We start from the raw sequence: 22,674 nt of genomic DNA on the forward strand, positions 1-22,674 counted from the left end.
TCTGTATATTTGAATTCCTTCCCGAATACATGTTTGTTGACAAAGAACCTCAATTCAATAACAGGGGTGAAAGGAACTCTTGTCTAGTGAATTACAATGGCAGAATTTGTAGCAGGTGCCCCATTCAAACATCCATTAAGAGTTAAAGAGAGGAATGAGATGATGTATTTCAGCAAAGCATTCCAAGTATATAATACCATAATTTTACACTGTTTTATGTGACCTTCTTAATTGTTTTATATATACCATCCTGGAGTTCTGTAAGCTATAACACATTAAGCCTAATAAATTCCCATAAAAGTCATCACTCAAATTGTCAGTCCAAAAGTGCTAGGATAGGCTGCTCACTCATGCCACTGGTGATCAACAATGAAAAGTTTCCCAAGCACTGTAATGATGACTGAGGTGAGGGACCAGTGGCTATCAGCACTCTCATATCAGTTTATTTTGTGGGGGAAAGGTGATAAGACAGCATCCATAACGAAAGCAAGGAGGGCTGAACATGGACTGCTAGGATTAGGGCAAAGCAGACCATAAAAAGAGAAGTGCATGTGGGAACATGCCTAACCATTTGCATTTGTGTGATCAGGTGCTTGCAGCTCCAGGACAGGAGGAAGCCAACAAATAAGGCAATGATGAAATGAAAACTGGAAAGTTGCTCAAGAGTACAATGGCCACAGATGATAAATTCTCCTTTGTTATTCAGTCAAAAAAACAACACAATAAAGGGCAAATGGGGGATGCCTTATGCTTTAAGAACAAAGTGTGTGTGTGGGCGGGTGGAAGATAAATAATTATTATTGATGGAATTTGCATGTGTAATGGGTAAAGTGGAATAAATAAAGCCAGCACTTCTTATGGTATTTGTGTGTTGGGGTGCAAGGGATAACTAAAGTCATCAATGCTGATGGATATTTACCTCAGTTTAAGATCAGCTATCACCCCAATATATTTTAAAGAATATAAATGCATAGAAAAAATGACTTACTGGTAAGAAGCATCTTTTATACTACCAAGAATTCTGGTTACTTTCAGCTTACTGACATTTAATGGTCTATTTTATAAAAGCATTGAACAGCTTTCAAGCACAGTATGCACTGTGATATTACTACAGCTCTATTAAGTGGTATAGCAAATATATTTCTACAATTAACTTGCATATTAGCTTTTAAAACTTTTACAGCAACAAATGATACAGCTATATAAAGTAATCACCATAACAGCAGATCTTTGAGGAACAGACTCTTGAAACAGTTTTAAAAAGAAAAATAGAAGTTATGTTCTTACCATAACGTTCCATGTTAGTTGTCTTCTTCTCGCCTTCTTTCTTGCTGGATGGGTTCGGAGCCAATCCTCGGCTCCGACTCGGCCACTCTAAAAGCTCGAGAGTTGGTTCCACCGGCTCGAGGCTCCCCTTATATCCCACAATGCTAGGCGATAATACCTCAGATCTCGTTTGTAAGCTAGGCCCAGCCAGGAGAAAAATCCAGAAACACTGGCAAGGGGAAAAACCACCTCTATAAAATGACAGAAGGAAGGTGACCTACAACCTGATGAGGGAATATATACATAACACAGTATATATATATATGCAAATAGAGGTGGTAGGAAAAGAAGGTCACAATCAAACTCCTCTAGGTCTGTCCAGGCTAGGGGGAAGGAGGGTGGGACGCAAGAAAGAAGGCGAGAAGAAGACAACTAACATGGAACGTTATGGTAAGAACATAACTTCTATATGTTAAGTTGTCCATCTCGCCTTCATTCTTGCCGGATGGGACCGTGTCCCTAGCACCTTGTCCTGGGTGGCCTATCGGAACAGACTCTTGAGTACAGTGGAACCAAAATTAGCTCTGTGTCTGGAAGTTAAGTCCAACTTATAATGAGAAATGAAAGTGTGAGGAGTAGCCCATGTAGCTGCCGCACAAATCGTATCAATAGGCAGCCTGTCTTGGAAAGCTATAGAAGTAGCCAAGGCTCTAGTTGAATGAGCCTTAGGTTTGTTTGGTAACTTTTGATGCCTAATCTCATACACAAAGGAAATCAAGGATGTAAGCCATCTGGAGAGTGATACTTTCGAAACTGGAAGGCCCTTTCTGCCGTCTGCATAAGAAACAAACAGTTGGTCAGCCTTTCTGGTCTGTTTGGTCCTATCCAAATAATACCTTAATTGTCGATGAACATCTAGCCAATGTAATTTCTGTTCAGACCTGTTAGAATAGTTAGGAAAAAACACAGGAAGGTCAATGTTTTGATTTAGGTTCACCTGAGAGGCTACTTTGGGTAAGAAGGATGGGTTTGTCCGAAAGGATACCCTATCCTTATGAAACAAAAGATAAGGGGATCGACTGCAGAGTGCATGAAGCTCCGAGACTCTTCTAGCCGAAGTAATGGCTACCAAAAAGAGTGTCTTCCAGGATAGCAATTTCATTGAACACGAAGCTGCAGGTTCAAAAGGGGGAAGAATCAAAGATGTGAGAACTAAGTTAAGGTCCCAAGAAGGAGGAGGATTTCTAATAGGAGGCTTGAGAAGAAAAACTCCCTTCAAAAAAGCTTTGCAAAGCTTGTGAGACATGATGGCAGAATCTGAGATTCCAACATGAAAGTTAGAAATAGCTGCCAATTGAACCTTAAGAGTAGAAGGAGACGAACCTGCGTGGAATAGTTCGGCTAAGAAATCAAGGACCGTTTGAATGGGAGCAGTGAAAGGATCTATGTCCCTTCCTTGAGCCCAATAGGAGAAACGTTTCCACTTACTAAGATAAATCTTCCGAGTGGAGGATTTATGGGAAGCTATTAAAATATCTCGAACTGCGTGAGATATTTGAGGAAGCCTGGCTAAGGTTGGAATTGGAGGAACCAAGCAGTGAGGTTCAGAGAGGGAGGGCGATGTAACTGACCCGACTGATGGGTCAAAAGATCTGGAACTAGGTCCAGATGCCAGGGTTGCTCCAACAGAAAATGGTGCAGAAAGGGGAACCAAACCTGTCGAGGCCAGTAAGGGGCAATGAGGATCAATGAAGCTTTCTGAGCGATGGCTTTCTGTATCACTTGAGAAATTAGTGGGACGGGAGGAAATGCATACAGAAGTCCCCGGGGCCAAACTTGGACTAGAGCGTCTCTGCTGGGATGGCCTGGTAGAGGAAAGAGGGTGAAATAATCTTTGCACTTGCTGTTTTGGGGAGTAGCAAAAAGGTCGCAGCAAGGCTGGCCCCACTTCAGAAAAATTTTTTCCAAGATTGAATTTTTCAGAGACCACTCGTGAGGCATGAGAATAGCTCTGCTCAATTTGTCCGCAATGAGATTGGACTTCCCAGGGATGTGCGTTGCTATCAGAAACCGCTGAGAAGAAATCGCCCATTGCCACAGTCTGAGTGTTTCTCGACATAGGGGGTAGGATCTGGTTCCGCCTTGTTTGTTGATATACCACACTACAGACATGTTGTCCGTCTGAATTGCTATCGTTCCCATTGGAAGAGAGTCTTGAAGGGCTTGCAACGCTAAAAGCACTGCTTACATCTCTAGAACATTTATATGTAAGTGGCGTTCGTATGGTTGCCATATGCCCTGGACTGTCCTGCCCTGATAATGCCACCCCCCCACCCGATCAGGGAGGCGTCCGTTGTCAGAGTAGCAACCGGAGGGGGAGGGACAAAGGGTCTTCCTAGGAAGAGCTGGGGGGAAGAAATCCACCAAAGAAGATTTCCTGCATGCTTGCGTTATCACAATGGTATGGGACATTGGAAGTTGTTGGTATGACCATTGTGTGAAAAGCATCCATTGTAAGATTCTCATGTGAAATCTGGCTAATAGAAGTAGAGGGATAGCAGCCGCCATAATCCCCAGTACTTTTAGGACTAATCTGACTTTGATTCTGTTGCTGTGGAAAAGAAGACAGACTAGTTTGTGTATGTCTGATATCCTTTGGTCTGTGAGTCTCGCAGACATGCTGACTGTGTCTAGATTTGCGCCTATGAAGGTAATAGCACGACAAGGCAACAAAACAGACTTTTCGCAATTTATTGAGATACCTAGCTTTCGAAATATGCGAAAAGTGTAGTCTCTGGCAAGTAGTAGAAGATGCTTGGTGGGAGCTGTAAGGAGCCAGTCGTCTAAGTATGGAAACACCTGGAATCCTTGACGTCTCAGGTGAGAGGCCACCACTGCCATGCATTTGGTAAACACCCGGGGGGCTGTGGTGAGTCCAAAGGGCAGGGCTCTGAATTGAAAGTGACTGGTTCCCAGCCTGAAGCGGAGGAATCTCCTGGAGCGTCTCTTCATTTTTATATGATAGTACGCATCCTGGAGGTCTACAGAGCACATCCAGTTTTCCTTTCCCAATAGGGGTAGGATGGATTGCAACGTGACCATCCGAAATCTTGTTTTCTTGACAGACTTGTTCAAGATGCTGAGATCCAAAATGGGCCTCCAGTCCCCTGTTTTCTTTGGAACCAAAAAGAATTTTGAGTAGATTCCGGATCCTTGCTGGTCTGCTGGAACTGGCTGAATGGCTCTTTTTGCAAGCAACTTTGATATTTCTAATGCTGCTTGATCCCTTTGAGCGGGTGGAACATCTGGAAGGGACTTTTTTGATTGATTTGGAATGCGAAAGAACGGAATGGAATAGCCTTCGGAAATGATGGACTGTACCCACTTGTCTTGAGTTAGAGATCGCCAGGCTTCTGGGTACAGTGATAACCTTCCCCCGACTGCCTCCGAAGGTGGACAGTCGGGCAACACCTCAGGGATGCTGGAAGGGCTTATCGGAAAAGGTTTCTCGATTGCCCTGGTTCTGCGGACCCCCCCCTGCCTCTAGGGCGACGTCTACCATTATTGTTCACCCCTCTGCCTCTAGAGGGGAACCGACTCTGTGCATCAGGCAAAGCCCCTTGAGATTGCTTGCGGAACCACATTTTTCCACTTTTCTGGCCGTTGGGGTAAGGCCTAGAAGGAGTAGAAAAACGGACTCCGACGGCAGAAAGAGTTTTGCCATCCATCTCGCACCTTGTCAAGGTTTCTTTCACTTGAGGACCAAAAAGGGACGATCCATCAAACGGGGAATTAGTGAAAGACGTCTTAAAGGGATCCGCAAAATTGCATAGCCGCATCCAGGCATGCCGGCGTAAGGCCACACCTGTACCTGCAACTCTGCTCGCTCCATCAGCCGCATATGAAAAAAGGCACATGGAGGAGCTAGCTATCGAATTGAGGGTTGCCAGCTGAGCGTTCATCTTATCCTGAAAACCCGCAGCTGTTGGATCCTTTAACATCTCACTCGCTTCCTTGATCAAGTCTCTTTGAAGACGAGTGAAATGACAGAGGTAGTTCAGCGAACGCATTGAAAAGGCCGCTGACGAAAACATCCGCTTCCTGTACCTGTCCATAGACCTAGATTCCTTGTTAGGAGGATGGACAGGCACTGAAGGATCAGCTAGTTCCTTCTTGGTGGCAGCAGCTACCACCATAGCATCCACAGAAACTCCTTTAGTCAAAAATTGTTTGTCTGCTGGTGCTGTAATAAACTTTGAAGGTCTCCTGGGGGTGGGGTCCACAGAGTCAGGAGCCGTCCAAGCCTTTTTTGCTACCACCTGCATAAGGGGGTCAAAGGGGGGGGGGGGACACCCAGGAGGTGGAAGGGCGAGAGACGAACGCCTCAAGATACACAGATTCATCCTCTGAAGGGTTAAGGGCTGGCCAATTCCCCCTCTGTTTTAGGATCTCCAAAATGTCTGCAAAGGAGACATCTTCAGAGGGGGAACGAGGGGAACCTTCAGAATCCTCTAAATCCGTGTCAGAGGTGACAGACTCAGGTGAGTCTATGTGCTTCCTCTTGCACTTTCTCTTCCTAGGGGGCTCTCCTGCCAATTCAGGAGAGGCCTCGGAAGAGGATGAAATCCCCACAGGGGATTCTTGAGGAGCTGGCTCTCTGCGGTCTGGGAAGAGGGAGTGAGTAGAAATTACCTGAGGCACCGAAGAGGGAGGGGCGGACGGAGCCGACTGTGGAGTTGAACCAGGTTCCAACACACTCCGCATGACCTCGAAAGCACCCCTGTCAGGCAGAGCCAGAGGTCTCCGCTCCGAAGAGCTGAAAACCTCCCTCGGCACCGACAGTGATGGCTCCAAGGCCGATGTTGGAGCCGAACTCACCAGCGCCGAAGCACCGAGAGGGAGAGCGGGGTTGGACAAGGGTCCGATGCCACTCACCCCCTCGGAGCTGACGAGGGAAGTCCAGCGCCGAGATTCTTCCAATGAAGAAAACGGAGCAGACCACGGCGCCGAAGACAATTGTATCGGCTCCAACGCTGCCACAGTCTTGGGTCCAAAACGCCCTGGCTCCGAACTCAAAGGAGTCGGAGGAGGAATATTTTGAAAAATCGGATTAAGCATCGACTGCTGAGTCAGGCTCTGAAGCATTTGGGCCAGTGCCTCGGACTTAAGAAGTCGACTCACTACCCTCTGAAGGTCATGGTCCGAAAGTCTCGACGACCTAGAGGAGTGAGATCTATGGCTCCGTTCAGACAGCAAGGGAGATGCTGGAGCCGAATGAACGGAGCCAAGAGACGGTGACCTAGACCTTTTCCTAGTTGTCGGTTCCGATAATTTTATCGGAGCCGACTTGGTGATTTCCAACACCTCGGCTCCGGCCGGAGCCGAAGGAACCGAAGAAATAAGAGTTCGAGTCTCATCGGCTCCAGCCGGAGCCGATGTAGCAGACTTCGAAGCCTTAGGTGTCGACTCAGAAACTGGAGCCGACGACCTAGAAGGCTTGGAGGGTTTGCCCGAAGAAACAGTCGGGGGACCCTCAGGCTTTAATAAGCCTCGTAAAATAAGTTTAGTTTTTCTTTCCTGCAGGACTCTAGGGCTGAAGCCATGGCATACAGCACAAGAGTCCTGCAGGTGTAAAGGTCCCAGGCAGTACACACAAGAAGTGTGACCGTCTGTCAGAGACATTTTCTGACAGCACGAGTCACACTTCTTGAAGCCTGAGACCTTTGAATCCTTAGACATTTTTAAGGAAAAAAGTGTAACCACCACACAACACAAACACACTGATTACACTATCCACTAAGATTAACTAAAATTAAACTACTAAATTTAGTTAGTTTTAAAATCCCTACAAACACATACACTCCACTAATAAGGGGATGGAAGGGCCCGAAGGCCTGAGGGAAGAACTAATAAGTTCTTGAGGAAAAAAGGGTGGATAAACAGGTAGGAAAGGGTCCGAATCCACTCACTAAGGGAAATAACAAGTAAAAACTAAATTAAAGGGACTTAAATTAACTATAGACTAATCTATATGAACTGACCTGAAGCCGGTAGAAACAACACACCTCGATCGCTGTAGCGGCAAACGAGATCTGAGGTATTACCGCCTAGCATTGTGGGATATAAGGGGAGCCTCGAGCCGGTGGAACCAACGCTCGAGCTTTTAGAGTGGCCGAGTCGGAGCCGAGGATCGGCTCCGAACCCATCCAGCAAGAATGAAGGCGAGATGGACAACTTAACATCATAAGTTTCTAATTATCAGTGCCAACTGTCATGCTACCCTTTTTTGCCAGCAAAGGTCCCCTGTGCAATGGTAGTGCTCGCGTCATGATTCTTCCATTCTGGCATCAGCGGACATGTGCCTCACTTAAAAGCAACACTATCCTTCAACACATTGAGTTCTTCTAGCAAGAAACTTACAATTAAAAATGAAAGTTTATCTAAATCAAAGACTAAAAAGATTATCCACGCAAACCATTTCATAAAATTGTAAGAAAACCCAGAAAAGGTAGAGTCTTCACTGTGCAACAATACCTTAAACCTCCTGTAATGAGGCTCCATGCAAAATTGTTAGTGCATTCACACCTATAAAGCCAAACCCTACTTGCTACAGACATGACAATCTAACACCAAATGGGGTAGCTTAATTCAAGCACCAAAACAGAAACTGATTAGGCTTAAAATAGCCTGCAAAGGCAATTAACCTATTACTTGCCTATGAACCTACGCAGTGCTTCACCCTTTTCCTGAGCTTGTCAGTACAGCAAATGCGCCTGAATTTCTTATACTTACCTGGCAGAGTTATGAGCCATTAAAAAATAGCCGTCCTTGAAAAATACTTCAGTTCCATCCTGAATGCTGTTTTCCAGCAAAGCATTCACGCTTGGAGAATGTATAAGATTCTTGACAGGAGGTATGATAAGTACTCTTAGGGAATGCCCTACCTACCTATCCTCAGAGATGACAACAAACTGTTGCAAAGGTCTTGATGATAATTTGATATGGCAGAAATGTGAACTTTAATGGTTGAATGACATAGCCAAGAGTCAAGAATCTGGGTCAAGAAATGCAATACATCTGGAAGTAGAGCTAAAATAGAAGTTATGTTCTTACCATAACGTTCCATGTTAGTTGTCTTCTTCTCGCCTTCTTTCTTGCTGGATGGGTTCGGAGCCGACCTCGGCTCCGACTCGGCCACTCTAAAAGCTTGAGTGTTGGTTCCACCGGCTCGAGGCTCCCCTTATATCCCACAATGCTAGGCGGTATTACCTCAGATCTCGTTTGTAAGCTAGGCCCAGCCAATAATAAATCCAAAACTAATGGAAAGGGAAAAACCCACCTCTATACAAGAAAAGGAATAAGGTGACCTGAAACCTGATGAGGGAATATATGCATAGTATAGCATATACATATATATAATAGAGGTGGTAGAAAGAGAGGTCACAAACAAACTCCTCTAGGTCTGTCCAGGCTAGGGGGAAGGAGGGTGGGATGCAAGAAAGAAGGTGAGAAGAAGACAACTAACATGGAACGTTATGGTAAGAACATAACTTCTATATGTTAAGTTGTCTATCTCGCCTTCATTCTTGCTGGATGGGACCGCGTCCCTAGCACCTTGTCCCGGGTGGCCTATCAGAACAGACTCTTGAGAACAGTGGAACCAAAATTAGCTCTATGTCTAGAAGCTAGATCCAACTTATAATGAGAAATGAAAGTGTGAGAAGTAGCCCATGCAGCTGCTGCACAAATGGTATCAATAGGCAGCCTGTCTTGGAAAGCTATAGAGGTAGCCAAAGCCCTAGTCGAATGAGCCTTAGGTTTGTTAGGCAACTTTTGGTGTCTAATTTCATTCACAAAGGAAATCAGGGATGTTAGCCATCTGGAGAGTGATACCTTCGAAACTGCAAGGCCCTCTCTACCTTCTGCATAAGAAACAAACAACTGGTCAGTTTTTCTGATCTGTTTGGTCCTGTCCAAATAATATCTTAATTGACGATGAACATCTAGCCAATGCAATTTTTGTTCAGACCTGTTAGAAAAGTTAGGAAAAAACACAGGGAGGTCTATGTCTTGATTTAGATTTGCCGCAGAGGCTACTTTAGGTAAGAAGGATGGATTGGTCCGTAAGGATACCCTATCCTTATGAAACAACAGATAGGGTGGTCGACTGCTGAGTGCATGAAGTTCTGAGACCCTTCTAGCTGAAGTAATGGCTATCAGAAAGAGAGTCTTCCAGGATAGCAATTTCAGTGAACAAGAAGCTGCAGGTTCAAAAGGGGGAAGAATCAAAGATGTGAGAACTAAATTAAGGTCCCAAGAAGGAGGAGGAGTTCTTATCGGAGGCTTAAGAAGAAAAACTCCCTTCAAGAACGCTTTGCAAAGCTTGTGGGACATGATGGCAGAATCTGAGATGCCCACATGAAAGTTAGATATAGCTGCCAATTGAACTTTAAGAGTAGAAGGAGATGAACCTGCATGGAAAAGTTCAGCTAGAAAATCAAGGACTGTTTGGATGGGAGCAGTGAAAGGATCTATGTCCCTTCCTTGAGCCCAATAGGCGAAACGTTTCCACTTACTCAGATAAATCTTCTGAGTGGAAGATTTATGGGAAGCTATCAAAATATCTCGAACAGAGTGAGATATTTGAGGAAGCCTGGCTAAGGTTGGAACTGGAGGAACCAAGCAGTGAGGTTCAGAGAAGGGAGGGAGCGATGTAACTGACCTGACTGATGGATCAAAAGATCTGGAACTAGGTCCAGATGTCAAGGTTGCTCCAACAGAAATTGATGTAGAAAGGGGAACCAAACCGGTCGAGGCCAGTAAGGAGCAATGAGGATCAAAGAGGCCTTCTGAGCGATAGCTTTCTGTATCACTTGAGAGATTAGTGGGAAGGGAGGAAATGCATACAGAAGTCCCCGGGGCCAAACTTGGACTAGAGCGTCTCTGCTGGGCTGGCCTGGTAACGGGAATAGGGTGAAATAATCTCTGCATTTGATGTTTTGGGGAGTAGCAAAAAGGTCGCAGCAAGGCTGACCCCACTTGAGAAAAATTTTCTCCAAAATAGAATCTTTCAGAGACCACTCGTGAGGCATGAGGATAGCTCTGCTCAACTTGTCCGCGATAAGATTGGACTTCCCGGGGATGTGCGTTGCTATCAGAAACCGCTGAGAAGAAATCGCCCATTGCCACAGTCTGAGTGCTTCTCGACATAGGGGATAGGACCTGGTTCCGCCTTGTTTGTTGATATACCACACTACAGACATGTTGTCCGTCTGGATTGCTATCGTTCCCAAGGGAAGAGAGTCTTGAAGGGCTTGCAACGCTAAAAGCACTGCTCTCATCTCTAGAACATTTATATGCAAGTGGCGTTCGTCTGGTTGCCATATGCCCTGGACTGTTCTGCCCTGATAATGCCCCCCCACCCGATCAGGGAGGCGTCCGTTGTCAGAGTAGCAAACGGAGGGGGAGGAACAAAGGGTCTTCCCAGGAAGAGCTGGGGGGAAGAAATCCACCAAAGAAGATGATTCTTGCATGCTTGCGTAATCATAATGGTGTGGGACATCGGAAGTTACTGGTACGACCATTGTGTGAAGAGCATCCATTGAAGGATTCTCATGTGAAATCTGGCTAATAGAAGTAGAGGGATAGCAGCCGCCATAATCCCCAGTACTTTCAGAACTAATCTGACTTTGACTCTGTTGCTGTGGAAGAGAAGGGAGACCAGTTTGCGTATGTCTGCTATTCTTTGGTCTGTGAGTCTCGCAGACATTTTGACTGTGTCTAGATTTGCGCCTATGAAGGTAATAGCACGACAAGGCGACAAAACAGACTTTTCGCAATTTATTGAGATACCTAACTTTTGACAAATGCGAAAGGTGTAGTCTCTGGTTATTAGAAGAAGATGCTTGGTAGGAGCTGTGAGGAGCCAGTCGTCTAAGTATGGAAACACCTGGAATCCTTGACGTCTCAGGTGAGAAAGCTACCACTGCCATGCATTTGGTAAACACCCGGGGGGCAGTGGTGAGTCCAAAGGGCAGGGCTCTGAATTGAAAGTGACTGGTTCCCAGCCTGAAGCGGAGGAATCTCCTGGAGCGTCTGTTCATTTTTATATGATAGTACGCATCCTGGAGGTCTATAGAGCACATCCAGTTTTCCTTTCCCAATAGGGGTAGGATGGATTGTAGCGTGACCATCCAAAATCTTGTTTTCTTGACCGACTTGTTCAAGATACTGAGATCCAAAATGGGTCTCCAGTCCCCTGTTTTCTTTGGAACCAAAAAGAACTTGGAGTAGATTCCGGATCCTTGCTGGTCTGCTGGCACTGGCTGAATGTCTCTTTTTGCAAGCAACTTTGATATTTCCAACGCTGCTTGATCCCTTTGAGCGGGTGGAACATCTGGAAGGGATTTTTTTGATTGATTTGGAATACGAAAGAACGGAATGGAATAGCCTTCGGAAATGATGGACTGTACCCACTTGTCTTGAGTTAGGGATCGCCAGGCTTCTGGGTACAGTGACAATCTTCCCCCGACTGCCTCCGAAGGTGGACAGTCGGGCAACACCTCAGGGATGCTGGAAGGGCTTATCGGAAAAGGTTTCTCGATTGCCCTGGTTCTGCGGACCCCCCCTGCCTCTAGGGCGACGTCTACCATTATTGTTCCCCCCTCTGCCTCTGGAGGGGAACCGACTCTGTGCATCAGGCAAAGTCCCTTGAGATTGTTTGCGGAACCACATTTTCCCACTTTTCTGGCCTTTGGGGTAAGGCCTAGAAGGAGTAGAAAAACGGACTCCGACGGCAGAAAGAGTTTTGCCATCAGTCTCGCACCTCGTCAAGGTTTCTTTCACTTGAGGACCAAAGAGGGATGATCCATCAAATGGGGAATTAGTGAAAGACGTTTTAAAGGGGTCTGCAAAATTGCATAGCCGCATCCAGGCATGCCGGCGTAAGGCCACACCTGTCCCTGCGGCTCTGCTCACTCCATCAGCCGCATATGAGAGGAGGCGCATGGAGGAGTTAGCTATAGAATTTAGGGTAGCCAGCTGAGCGTTCATCTTATCCTGAAAACCCGCAGCTGTAGGATCCTTTAACATCTCACTCGCTTCCTTGATCAAGTCTCTTTGAAGACGAGTGAAATGACAGAGGTAGTTCAGCGAACGCATAGCAAAGGTCGCTGATGAAAACATCCGCTTCCTGTACCTGTCCATAGACCTAGATTCCTTGTTAGGAGGATGGACAGGCACCAAAGGATCAGCTAGCTCCTTCTTAGTGGCGACAGCTACCACCATAGCATCCACAGAAACTCCCTTAGTCAGAAATTGCTTATCTGCTGGTGCTGTGATAAACTTCGAAGGTCTCCTGGGGGTGGGGTCCACAGAGTCAGGAGCCATCCAAGCCTTTTTAGCTACCACCTGCATGAGGGGGTCAAAGGGGGGGGACACCCAGGAGGTGGAAGGGCGAGAGCCAAACGCCTCAAGATACACAGATTCATCCTTCGAAGGGTTAAGGGCTGGACATTTTCCCCTCTGTTTCAGGATCTCTAGAATGTCCGCAAAAGAGACATCTTCAGAAGGGGAACGGGGGGAACCCTCGGAATCCTCTAAATCCGTGTCAGAGGTGACAGACTCAGGTGAGTCTATGTGCTTCCTCTTGCACTTTCTCTTCCTAGGGGGCTCCCCTGCCAATTCAGGAGAGGCCTCGGAAGAGGATGAGATCCCCATAGGGGATTCTTGAGGAGCTGACTCTCTGCAGTCTGGGATGAGGGAGTGAGCAGACATAACCTGAGGCACCGAAGAGGGAGGGACGGACGGAGCCGACTGTGGTGTTGAACCAGGTTCCAACACACTCTGCATGACCTCGAAGGCACCTCTGTCAGGCAGAGCCAAAGGTCCCCGCTCCGAAAAGCTGAAAACCTCCCTCGGCACCGACAGCGATGGCTCCGAGGCCGATGTTGGAGCCGAACTCACCAGCGCCAAAGCGCCGAGCGGGAGAGCGGAATCGGACAAGGGTCCGATGCCACTCACCCCCTCAGAGCCGACGGGAGAAGTCCGGTGCCGAGATTCTTCCAAGGAAGAAATCGGAGCCGACGACGGAACCGAAGACAATTGTATCGGTTCCGACGTAACCACAGTCTCGGTTCCGAAACGCCCCGGCTCCGAGCTCAAAGGAGTCGGAGGAGGAACATTTTGAGGGATAGGGTTAAGCATCGACTGATGAGTCGGGCTCTGAAGCATTTGGGCCAGTGCCTCGGACTTAAGAAGTCAACTCACTACCCTCTGAAGGTCATGATCCGAAAGCCTCGATGACCTAGAGGAGTGAGATCTATGGCTCCGTTCAGACAGCAAGGGAGATGCTGGAGCCGAATGAATGGAGCCCAGGGACGGTGACCTGGACCTCTTTCTAGATGTCGGTTCCGATGGTCTGATCGGAGCCGACTCAGAAATTTCCAATGCCTCGGCTCCAGCCGGAGCCGAGGGAACCACAGAAGTAGCAGTTCGAGTCTCATCGGCTCCAGCTGGAGCCGATGTCGTAGTAGACTTCAATGTCTTAGGCGTCGACTCAGTAGCTGGAGTCGAAGACCTAGGAGCCTTAGAGGGTTTACCCGAAGCAGCAGTCGGGGGACCCTCAGGCTTGAGCAAGCCCCTTAAAATGAGCTTGTTCTTTCTTTCCTGCAGGACTCTAGGGCTGATGCCGTGGCATACAGCACAAGAGTCCTGCAGGTGTAAAGGTCCCAGGCAGTACACACAAGAAGTGTGACCGTCTGTCAGAGACATTTTCTGACAGCACGAGTCACACTTCTTGAAGCCTGAGACCTTCGAATCCTTGGACATATCAAGGAACAAGTGTAACCACACACAAACACAAACACACCGATTACACTATAAACTAAAAACAGAAACTTAAACTAAATAAATTAGCTGTTTAGTATTATTAAGTCCCTACAGAAAACACATACACTCCAAGGGGATGGGAGGGCCCAAAGGCCTAAGGGAAGAACATATAAGTTTTTAAGGTAAAAAAGGTTAAGAACTAGACTAAAGGGATCAAAGACCTTTAAGGTAAGGGGAAACTGTATGGAAAACTTAAATTAAAGGGTTTCTAATCAACTTTTTAAACTATTTCCTACACTAACCTGAAGCCGGTGAAGCAACACGTCTCGATAGCTGTAGCGGCAAACGAGATCTGGGGTAATACCGCCTAGCATTGTGGGATATAAGGGGAGCCTCGAGCTGGTGGAACCAACTCTCGAGCTTTTAGAGTGGCAGAGTCGGAGCCGAGGTCGGCTCCGAACCCATCCAGCAAGAATGAAGGCGAGATAGACAACTTAACATAATAGGTTTCAGCCTTCAGCCATAGCCCATGTACAAAACCTAATTCACTTGCTCCTGTAGATTATTTTCATATTAGGCCTCTGGACAGAAGTCAGGATTATGTGAACCTGGGGGGGTATACTGCATTCCTGGCCAACAGTGGAAGTGGAGAAACAAAAAAGTCAGTCTGAAAGAGTGAATGTCTGACTGAGGCTTGCTGGAGAGCAGAGAGACAGAAGGGTAATAAAGGGCATCAGACATAAGGGCTTCACCATTAGATGAGGTCACAGCAGGGGAAAGCAAACTTGCTGTGGCCAGAAGGGAGCTATGAGGGGTCTATATTACTTCAGCGAAAGATGTATTCTGTGAATACGTCTTCATAAATCACCAACTGCCAAAATTCACTTCAGTGAACCGAGGAATTTTTTCAATGGTTTGAAAACACTTGGCCATCATGTCAACTTTGCCCTTTTTCCCACTGTGTTGTGATCTCGGAGTTGGTATATACAGTTAGGGGGTAAGTGGGGGGCACAGCCTCCAATGGTGGGGGGCAAAGTCCCCCACTTGGGTGGATTTGATTTAGTACTGGTGATCGATGAAGACATTCGCAGAATACATCTTTTGCTGAAGTAATATAGACCCTCTGTGAGACTCAATCCAGTGTTGTTTGCGATCACTCTCTGAATGAACTTGCAATCAGAGTAAATGGAGAACTGGAACAATGTAGTCCTGGGGCCATGCTTGAATCAGATCAGCCTACATCACCCTATTTCTATGGCACAGCCCATTCCCACACTTTCATGTCTTCTCAACACAGGAAACATGAATGGGTTCCACCTGCTTGTTTAAATACCAGACAATGACCATAATGTCTGAGTGAATGGCTAAGGCACTATGGAGAAGACAGTCTTGAACAGCCTGCAGAGTAAGAAGTCCCTCTCTCATTTCTATCATTTTGATGTGTATGGGAGCCTCCAGTTGTGACCATAATCCTTAAAATATCTTGGCTTGACAATGTGCCTCCACCTCAAAACTGAGGCATCAGTGGTGACTGTTATGGTAGGCAAAGAGGAAAGTGACTGTCCAGAGAGAAGCTGGGATCACATTCACCAATGAAAGACTGGACACCTATCTCTGACAAGTGAAAGACACAGGTTTGACACCACTGAGTCCTGAGTGTCCACTGGAGGACATTTGTATGAGATCTTGCATTAAGGACTAAGATTATAGTGGCAGCCATTAGACTTAGAGCAGACTTCGAGCATTCAGATGCAACTGCTTCAGAACCATGGCCACTGAACGGTTCACTGTCTTTTGACTGGATATAATCCATTCCTGCGGTTGAGAAAACTTGCATAGGCATTTCCAACAGACAGCCTATAAAAACAGAGACTGTAAGGGCTTCAACTGCACATCTGCAGTGCTTAACATTATGGCTGAAGACATAAATGTATGAAGTAAAGAGTCCTGTCACCTTTGCTGAATGTCTACTCTTGATATGGTGTTTGGTAAACACCTTGGGGATGTGGCGAGTCCAAATGGACAAGTCTGAAAATGCCACTGGCTAGTAACTACTGAGAAAAATGGAGAAACCTCTTCGACTCCTTGTCTATTTTAATATGAAAGTAAACATCCTGGAGGTTTCATGAGTACATCTAGTCTCCAATCAGCAAGCAAGGGAGGACTGCTTACACCAAGACCATCCAGAATATCTGGGGCTGAATTCATTTAAGCTGCTTAAATCTTGAATGAGTCTGAGATCCTTTGTCTACTTTGGAACCAGAAAGAATCTTGAATAGTATCTGGACCTAATCTCATCTTAGTAGACCTCCTGGATAGCTCTTTTTCAAAGCAAACTAAAGATCTTTTTTTGCCACACTGCTTTGAAGGGACAAAATGTTAGGTAAGTGTACAGAATGTAGTTCAGTGGGTGTGGAAAGAGATTTTGATACAGAGGACTATAATCAGGTTGCAGATTATAACAAAGTTGTTAGGTGTTCAAGACAAATGCCATGACAATCACCTTGACAGTGGAGCAAAGCAAAGCTCAAGAGGTACATCTTTACATCCATGTCAAGAACACACAATAACTTTATTCTACAAAAAAAGAAACCTGTAGGAATACAGTGTTTTACATCACTGAAGGCCATAAAACACTTACCTTTTTCACAAAGATGGCGGCTGGAAGCTAAATATCCCTCTAATGAATGAATGAACAGCTTTCAAAGTTAAGACACTTCACTCAGCCATACTTTGTGAATTAGGAGTACAATTACAGCACTCTGTAAAGTATACAATGATCTTTACCCATTTGCCTTATGATAAGGCCATCCACTCAGGGAGATGGTGGGACAGGCAACTCCCAAAGGCCATCAGAGTGTGACAGTCAAGCAACCTCTCAGGGGTTCTGCTGAAAGTGTCACAGTCTGGCAATCTTGAACCCTGGATTATGTCAAATGTTTTCTGCTTTAGGGCAAGTGTCCATTCTGAAATGGTCCACAATAATATTAGCCCTACAAGACTGTTAACTCTACTGCTACTGCTGCTGGGTGTTCTATTTGAACCAAATTTGCCCAAGGCTTTTTTGAGTCCTAGAAAATGTTCATTATGGAGTTTGAAAATGGCCCCCACAGAGATGAGAGTCTGACAATCTCTCTTGGTTTAGTGAAGATTCTTTCTGACTTACAGCCCAAAGATATTGATACCATTAAATGAGAGATTCAAAAACACTACTTTGAAACTGTCACTGCTCACACTTTATTGAGTTGCTTTGAGTAAGACGTTCTACTCCCTATGCAAGCATACATCATCTAAAGACTGGAATCTGTAATGAGGCACTGTTAATGGGAGCAGGTACCATCTTGGGCCCAAAGATAGGATCATTCCCCCAACTCAACTTATTATAAACAGGACAATTTGTGAACTGATTGCATAACTGTTCTTTACAAACTGCAAAAAAATTGAAACCTCCTATTGGCAACATGCTAAACAGTTGTGCTGTGCTAGATATAAAATTGGATATTATATCTAATTCACTTGATAAGGCACTGAGTTGTCTATAAACAGTAATCACACTAGTTTGACCCTTGAGCTCCATAATAGGCATTAGATACACACACTTCTGTTTCCAAATAACCAGTTTCCACACATTTCCAATTGTTTCTTAATTATAATGCAACCTCACCACTAACGTCATCATTTGTTAAAGTTAATACGAGTCCATTATACTTATGTATGGGTGTTCCCTATTCTTCCACTATACCTCTGGGAAAGCTCCTATTTATATTTCCATAAGTTATAATTAATAATATCTATTCTACCTCTTCTTTTCATATAACCTCTTTGATTAAACCTTTCATGCAACCATTTTTTTTACAGTAGCATTTTACAGGCTGCTTAAGCCAAAGCACTTCTGCAATGAATTCATGGAAATCTGGATTTTTTTTCCTTGCCAAAACCCTGGTCATATTTCAATGAGATGCAATGCATCTTTGCTGTACATGTCTATCAATGCCACCACTAACCTCACTATTTTTGTGCCCCTCAATGTATTACTGAACTCGTTCCATACCACTTGTTCTTTGTTATTCCTCAGCTTTTAATTACCCACAAGCAAGTGTGACCATATTCTTTCTTTCTTTCTGATCTAGACCCAGATTCATCAATGTTTTCCATCACCTGTAATTCATGCTGGTGGAGAAGTCAACAGTGTGTGATTACTATTTTACTACTTGCTATATAAATGTAAGAAGGCAACCATTGTAGTACTTACCAGCTGTTTAAGCTTTTCTGTCTCAGCAGTTGCTGTTTTTAATCGAGTCGCATCTTTATCCAGTAGCTCTTGGTTTTCAGCATACCACTGCAGCCTTTTATTTAGGCGGCTGATTTCTTGTTTGTATGTCTCCTCTAAAATTTTCATCTCAAATGCTTTATCACCTAAAGGATAAAAACATTTCTTTATATCACTGGGTACAGTGGCTATCTGCCTAGCATAAACAGTACGTGGCTTAGTTATGATAAAACGAAATTACTACTCTATAGAAATCCTTTTCTGGTAACAGCCAGGGTACACTAAGCTTACAGATGTCTATATTTGGAGATACCTTTTGACAAACTACTGCACCAGTGACTGTCAAACTTTACAGAATAATTCCACATAAGCAAACTATGAAAGTGACAATATCATTCAGAAAGTAGTAATAGACATGTCAAAGAAGGCTTACATTAGTGAAAACATCAAGCTGACATGACAGCATACAAATTTAATGAACTAAATAAAGGCAGATGAAAAAGCTGTATGTTACAAAATGCTAAAAGCAGCTTTTCCACAACTGTATGGGCAGTAAATGTGAATTAATGGCTAATTATAAGAAAGCACCTCAGGCTCTGAATGGATTAGTCATTAACAGTCAGTGAATTATATAATTACTTGTAAAAACGCACAAATGGATGTATGAACATTGTTATACCATGTGTTCAAATGTGGTGGGTCTTTTTGCGAAAAACAAGGGCTAAACTAATATTTTTACATCAGAAATGTTATGAGTTCAGTAGCTTTAAAAGAAACAATGTCAGGGAAGGTACCATAGCCTTTCCATTTAAACAATTAAGTATTAAAAGGCACACAGTCTTGCAGCAGGTAAGGCAATTAGTTCAGTAAAGTAAACTATACTAGTCTCAATTTATCATTTTCTGTGTCATTTTTATAGTACAGAAAAGTTCTAATCCATGGCACTGTCTGCTCAAACCTTTGCAACTCTCCTACCATTTTGTATGCAGGTATATCAGAAAGTAGTCCCTGAGATTTGTCACTCTTATTTATACAAGAAACATCTTTATTAAATTATCATGTGTGACACAATCTTAAATGTATATAAATAAAAATAAATCATAGCTGCATAATTTCAGTTGCAAACATTATACCTTGCAAACTGTGCCAACACAACTATAGCTGCAAACATTATACATCACTTTTAATACATCATCTCACTGTCAGTCAACCATCACATAATAGCTCATGCAGATCCTGCCTTCTTTAAACATCGTTCCTCCTCTGCATTTAGTGGTCCCACATTTCCCATTTTTTCCTGTGTAATTTACTCCTACCCTTTCCTAAAGATCTCTGTTCCAGTTGTTTTATCTCTGTTACTATCTTTGTTACTTCTAGTAAAGTTGGTTTAGACTTTGATTTTCATTTTCTAGTTATTTTTGTTTTGGCAGCCATCATAATTAGACTCAGCAAGGCCTAGGCAATTCCAACTCTGTAACATAGCTCAAAAACATTTTCTAGCCGCTTCAATTTGCTCACCCAGCATCACTGACAGTGCAGTCTGCAGGGAATCTTTAAAGTCAACCAACTCATTACACTCCCAGAAAATATCTCCTCAGTTTTCCCTTTCTTCCCTGTCATATCTCCAACATTTGCTATCTACCCGAGGAAAGATTCTTTGCAGCCTGCTTGGGGTATAAAGATATCTGTGTAAACACTTTCAGGCAAAGATCCTAAATTTTCTAGATTTTGTTGCATATTTGGGAGAGATGCATATAGCCCCTCGTTGCTTCTTTGTGAACTGCTTATCCAGTCTCTCTTCCCAATTCTTCCTAACCTTTTCTGATTGATTCTTATAGTCGTCATGCTATATTTTATATGCTGCACTAATTATTCCTTTCTTAATGGCCACTTCTGTTCTAGATTCTACTAAGAACTGTACCAGTGCTGGCCTTTCATTTAGGACCACCCTATTTCTTTCTCTTTGCCTGTACTCATATCAATCCTTGATATGGAAGGCAATTTCTAACCTGCATAAGTTCTTAGCATCTTCCCATTCTATTATTTTCCCTGTCTAGTTACTTGCTCCCAATACCTTAGTTCCTTTGCCAGTTTTTGCCAATATACTCCTGCCCTCTCTTGCCTATTGTCTGTATCCCTAATTGCAGTCACTCCTATTGGCAGAATCTCCTTTCTGCATTCCTGCATTGGCTTAGTTCTTAGAATACCTTCTGTTACTTTATGAATATAATATTCTGTATGATTATTGTTGTTCTCCTTAAAGGTTTGCATCCAAAATCCCAGTCTCTTCCCATTGTTTCTTCATCATCTCTTTCCATTCTGAGTTATAGTTTTCTGCTTGTGCTATTTATAGGAGCCTTAACTGTGTTGCTCTGAAATACCCCATTCAAATGGGTTAATCCCAATCCACCCTATTCTATTGGAAGAACAAGTGTATCCCACTTGACTTTTGCCATCTTTCCCTCCCAGATAAAATCCTTCAACTCTTTATTAATTGCTATCCACAACTTCTCCTCTGGTTGATAAAAATATGCCTGACCTATATTTAAGACTTTCTCTTTTGGCTTTTTCCCGGTTAGGGGTTGCCACAGTGGATCACCTTGTCTGCTCATGATTGGCAATGGAGTTTTGAAGGGACTAAAAACATTTTAACTGTTTGTATCTTACTATCAATATTCATATAACAGAGCTTCCATTTTCTCAATTTTTATATTATCTTTTGTTTTATCTCTTCCCACATAGGCATCACTTTTAATCCATACTCCTATATACTTCACTTTATCATGTCTCCATAAGTATGGATATTTCTAAACCAATTTGTATGTGCGTACATAATTTACTGCTATTGCTTTTGTTTTGGCTTCATTAATTTTGTATCATGAAAAGGTTTGAAATTGTCTCAATATGCTCCACAGCAGTGTAATGTTCCTTTCTGGTTTTGTCAGGTATAAAATAATGTCAACCTCAAATACAGCCAGCTTCTCCTAACTACCATGCCAACTGTATTCTTGAATTTCTGATTCCCTTATTTTCTTTGCCAATGGTTTTAAATATAATGCAAACAACAAAGGGCAGAGACGATACCCCTGCCTAGTTCCTCTGTTTAAGCAGAGATTATCAGAGAGGATTCCGCTCACTTTAATTTTCGCCTCTGATCCCTCATATATCCTCCTAATCAACCTTATATTTTTTCAGGGAATGCAAATGCTTCCATTGCTCTGCTCATAAAGTCCCAGCTCACTCGATCAAATGCTTTCTCTGCATCAAGACCTACCAGCAACAGTGGTATTTTCTCAAATTCTGCGTGCCTCTGGATCATCACTCTTCTGTTAATGTTGTCAAATGTTTGTCTCCCTTCCACAAAATGACATTGATTCATATCTATCAATTTTGTCATCACTTGCCGTGTTTTTTTTTTTTTTTTTTTTTTTGCCATTATAGACATTAGCACTTTATAATCAAGATTTAGTACTGAAATGGACCAATAATAAAGCTGGATCTGATGGATCTTTACCCTCTTTAGATATTACAGCTACTACCACTTTCTTCCAGGGTGTTGGTACTTCTCCTCCTCTTAAAATACTGTTAAATGAAACCTTCCAGATCTTTATCAGTTTTTTTTCCCTCCTAGTTTCCAAACCTCCACAGGAATACCATCTATTCCTGCGGACTTTCCTGTATATTGTTTACACATCACCATGTTTATCTCATCTCCTGCTATCCCAGCTGTTAGTAATTGAGCCTCCTCTACCTCTAGCCTGGGCATATTTAATTGTATAAACATTTCCATTTGCACCTTTTCCTGATTTCCACATTTATCTGCTATATACAGACTTTCATATAATTTTGAAATATTTCCAATACTTCTACAGGATCCCTTGTTATCTTCCTCGTTACAGGCTCCCTAAGCTTGGTGACAGCCCTATCTATTTTATCTATTTTCTGTAGCGAGTCTTTGTGCTAAAAGTTTTTGCGCTCTAGGGTTATTATCAAAAAACATTTGCTTAACAGTCATTTTTTCAAATCTTGCATATTATTGAGGTAATCCCTTATTTTCTGTTTAGCATTCCGCAGTTGCTCCTCTTTTTGTTCTGTGAGATTCCCCCCCTGTTTTGCAGTACTTTAACACTTATCAGTCTCTGTAAATAATTCTTGTTACTTTTTAACCATATCTCCCTTTCTTTTATTTCCAGCCTATTTTTAAATTCCACTTTAATTTTATCTTCTCTAATAGTGCCTGAATAATTTCCACTCCCCATTCCTTAAATTTCTCTCTTTTCAACAGATAGGTGGGAAAGCACCAGTGTCTC

The 22,674-nt window shown here is 43.7% G+C and overlaps 1 protein-coding gene across 2 annotated transcripts in view; it reads right to left on the minus strand.

The window, feature by feature from the left end:
* Positions 1-22,674, minus strand: part of CEP162 (centrosomal protein 162) — a 2,095,315-nt gene that overhangs the window by 857,712 nt on the left and 1,214,929 nt on the right. For both annotated transcript variants that reach the window (XM_044066152.1, XM_044066151.1), the window contains one exon: positions 18,347-18,510. In XM_044066152.1, the coding sequence (XP_043922087.1) occupies positions 18,347-18,510 (164 nt within the window). The remainder of the gene's footprint in view (positions 1-18,346; positions 18,511-22,674) is intronic.

Source organism: Protopterus annectens, chromosome 1.part0 (assembly GCF_019279795.1).
Source record: "Protopterus annectens isolate FY-2018-M chromosome 1.part0, PAN1.0, whole genome shotgun sequence".
Classification (NCBI taxonomy): domain Eukaryota; kingdom Metazoa; phylum Chordata; order Ceratodontiformes; family Protopteridae; genus Protopterus; species Protopterus annectens.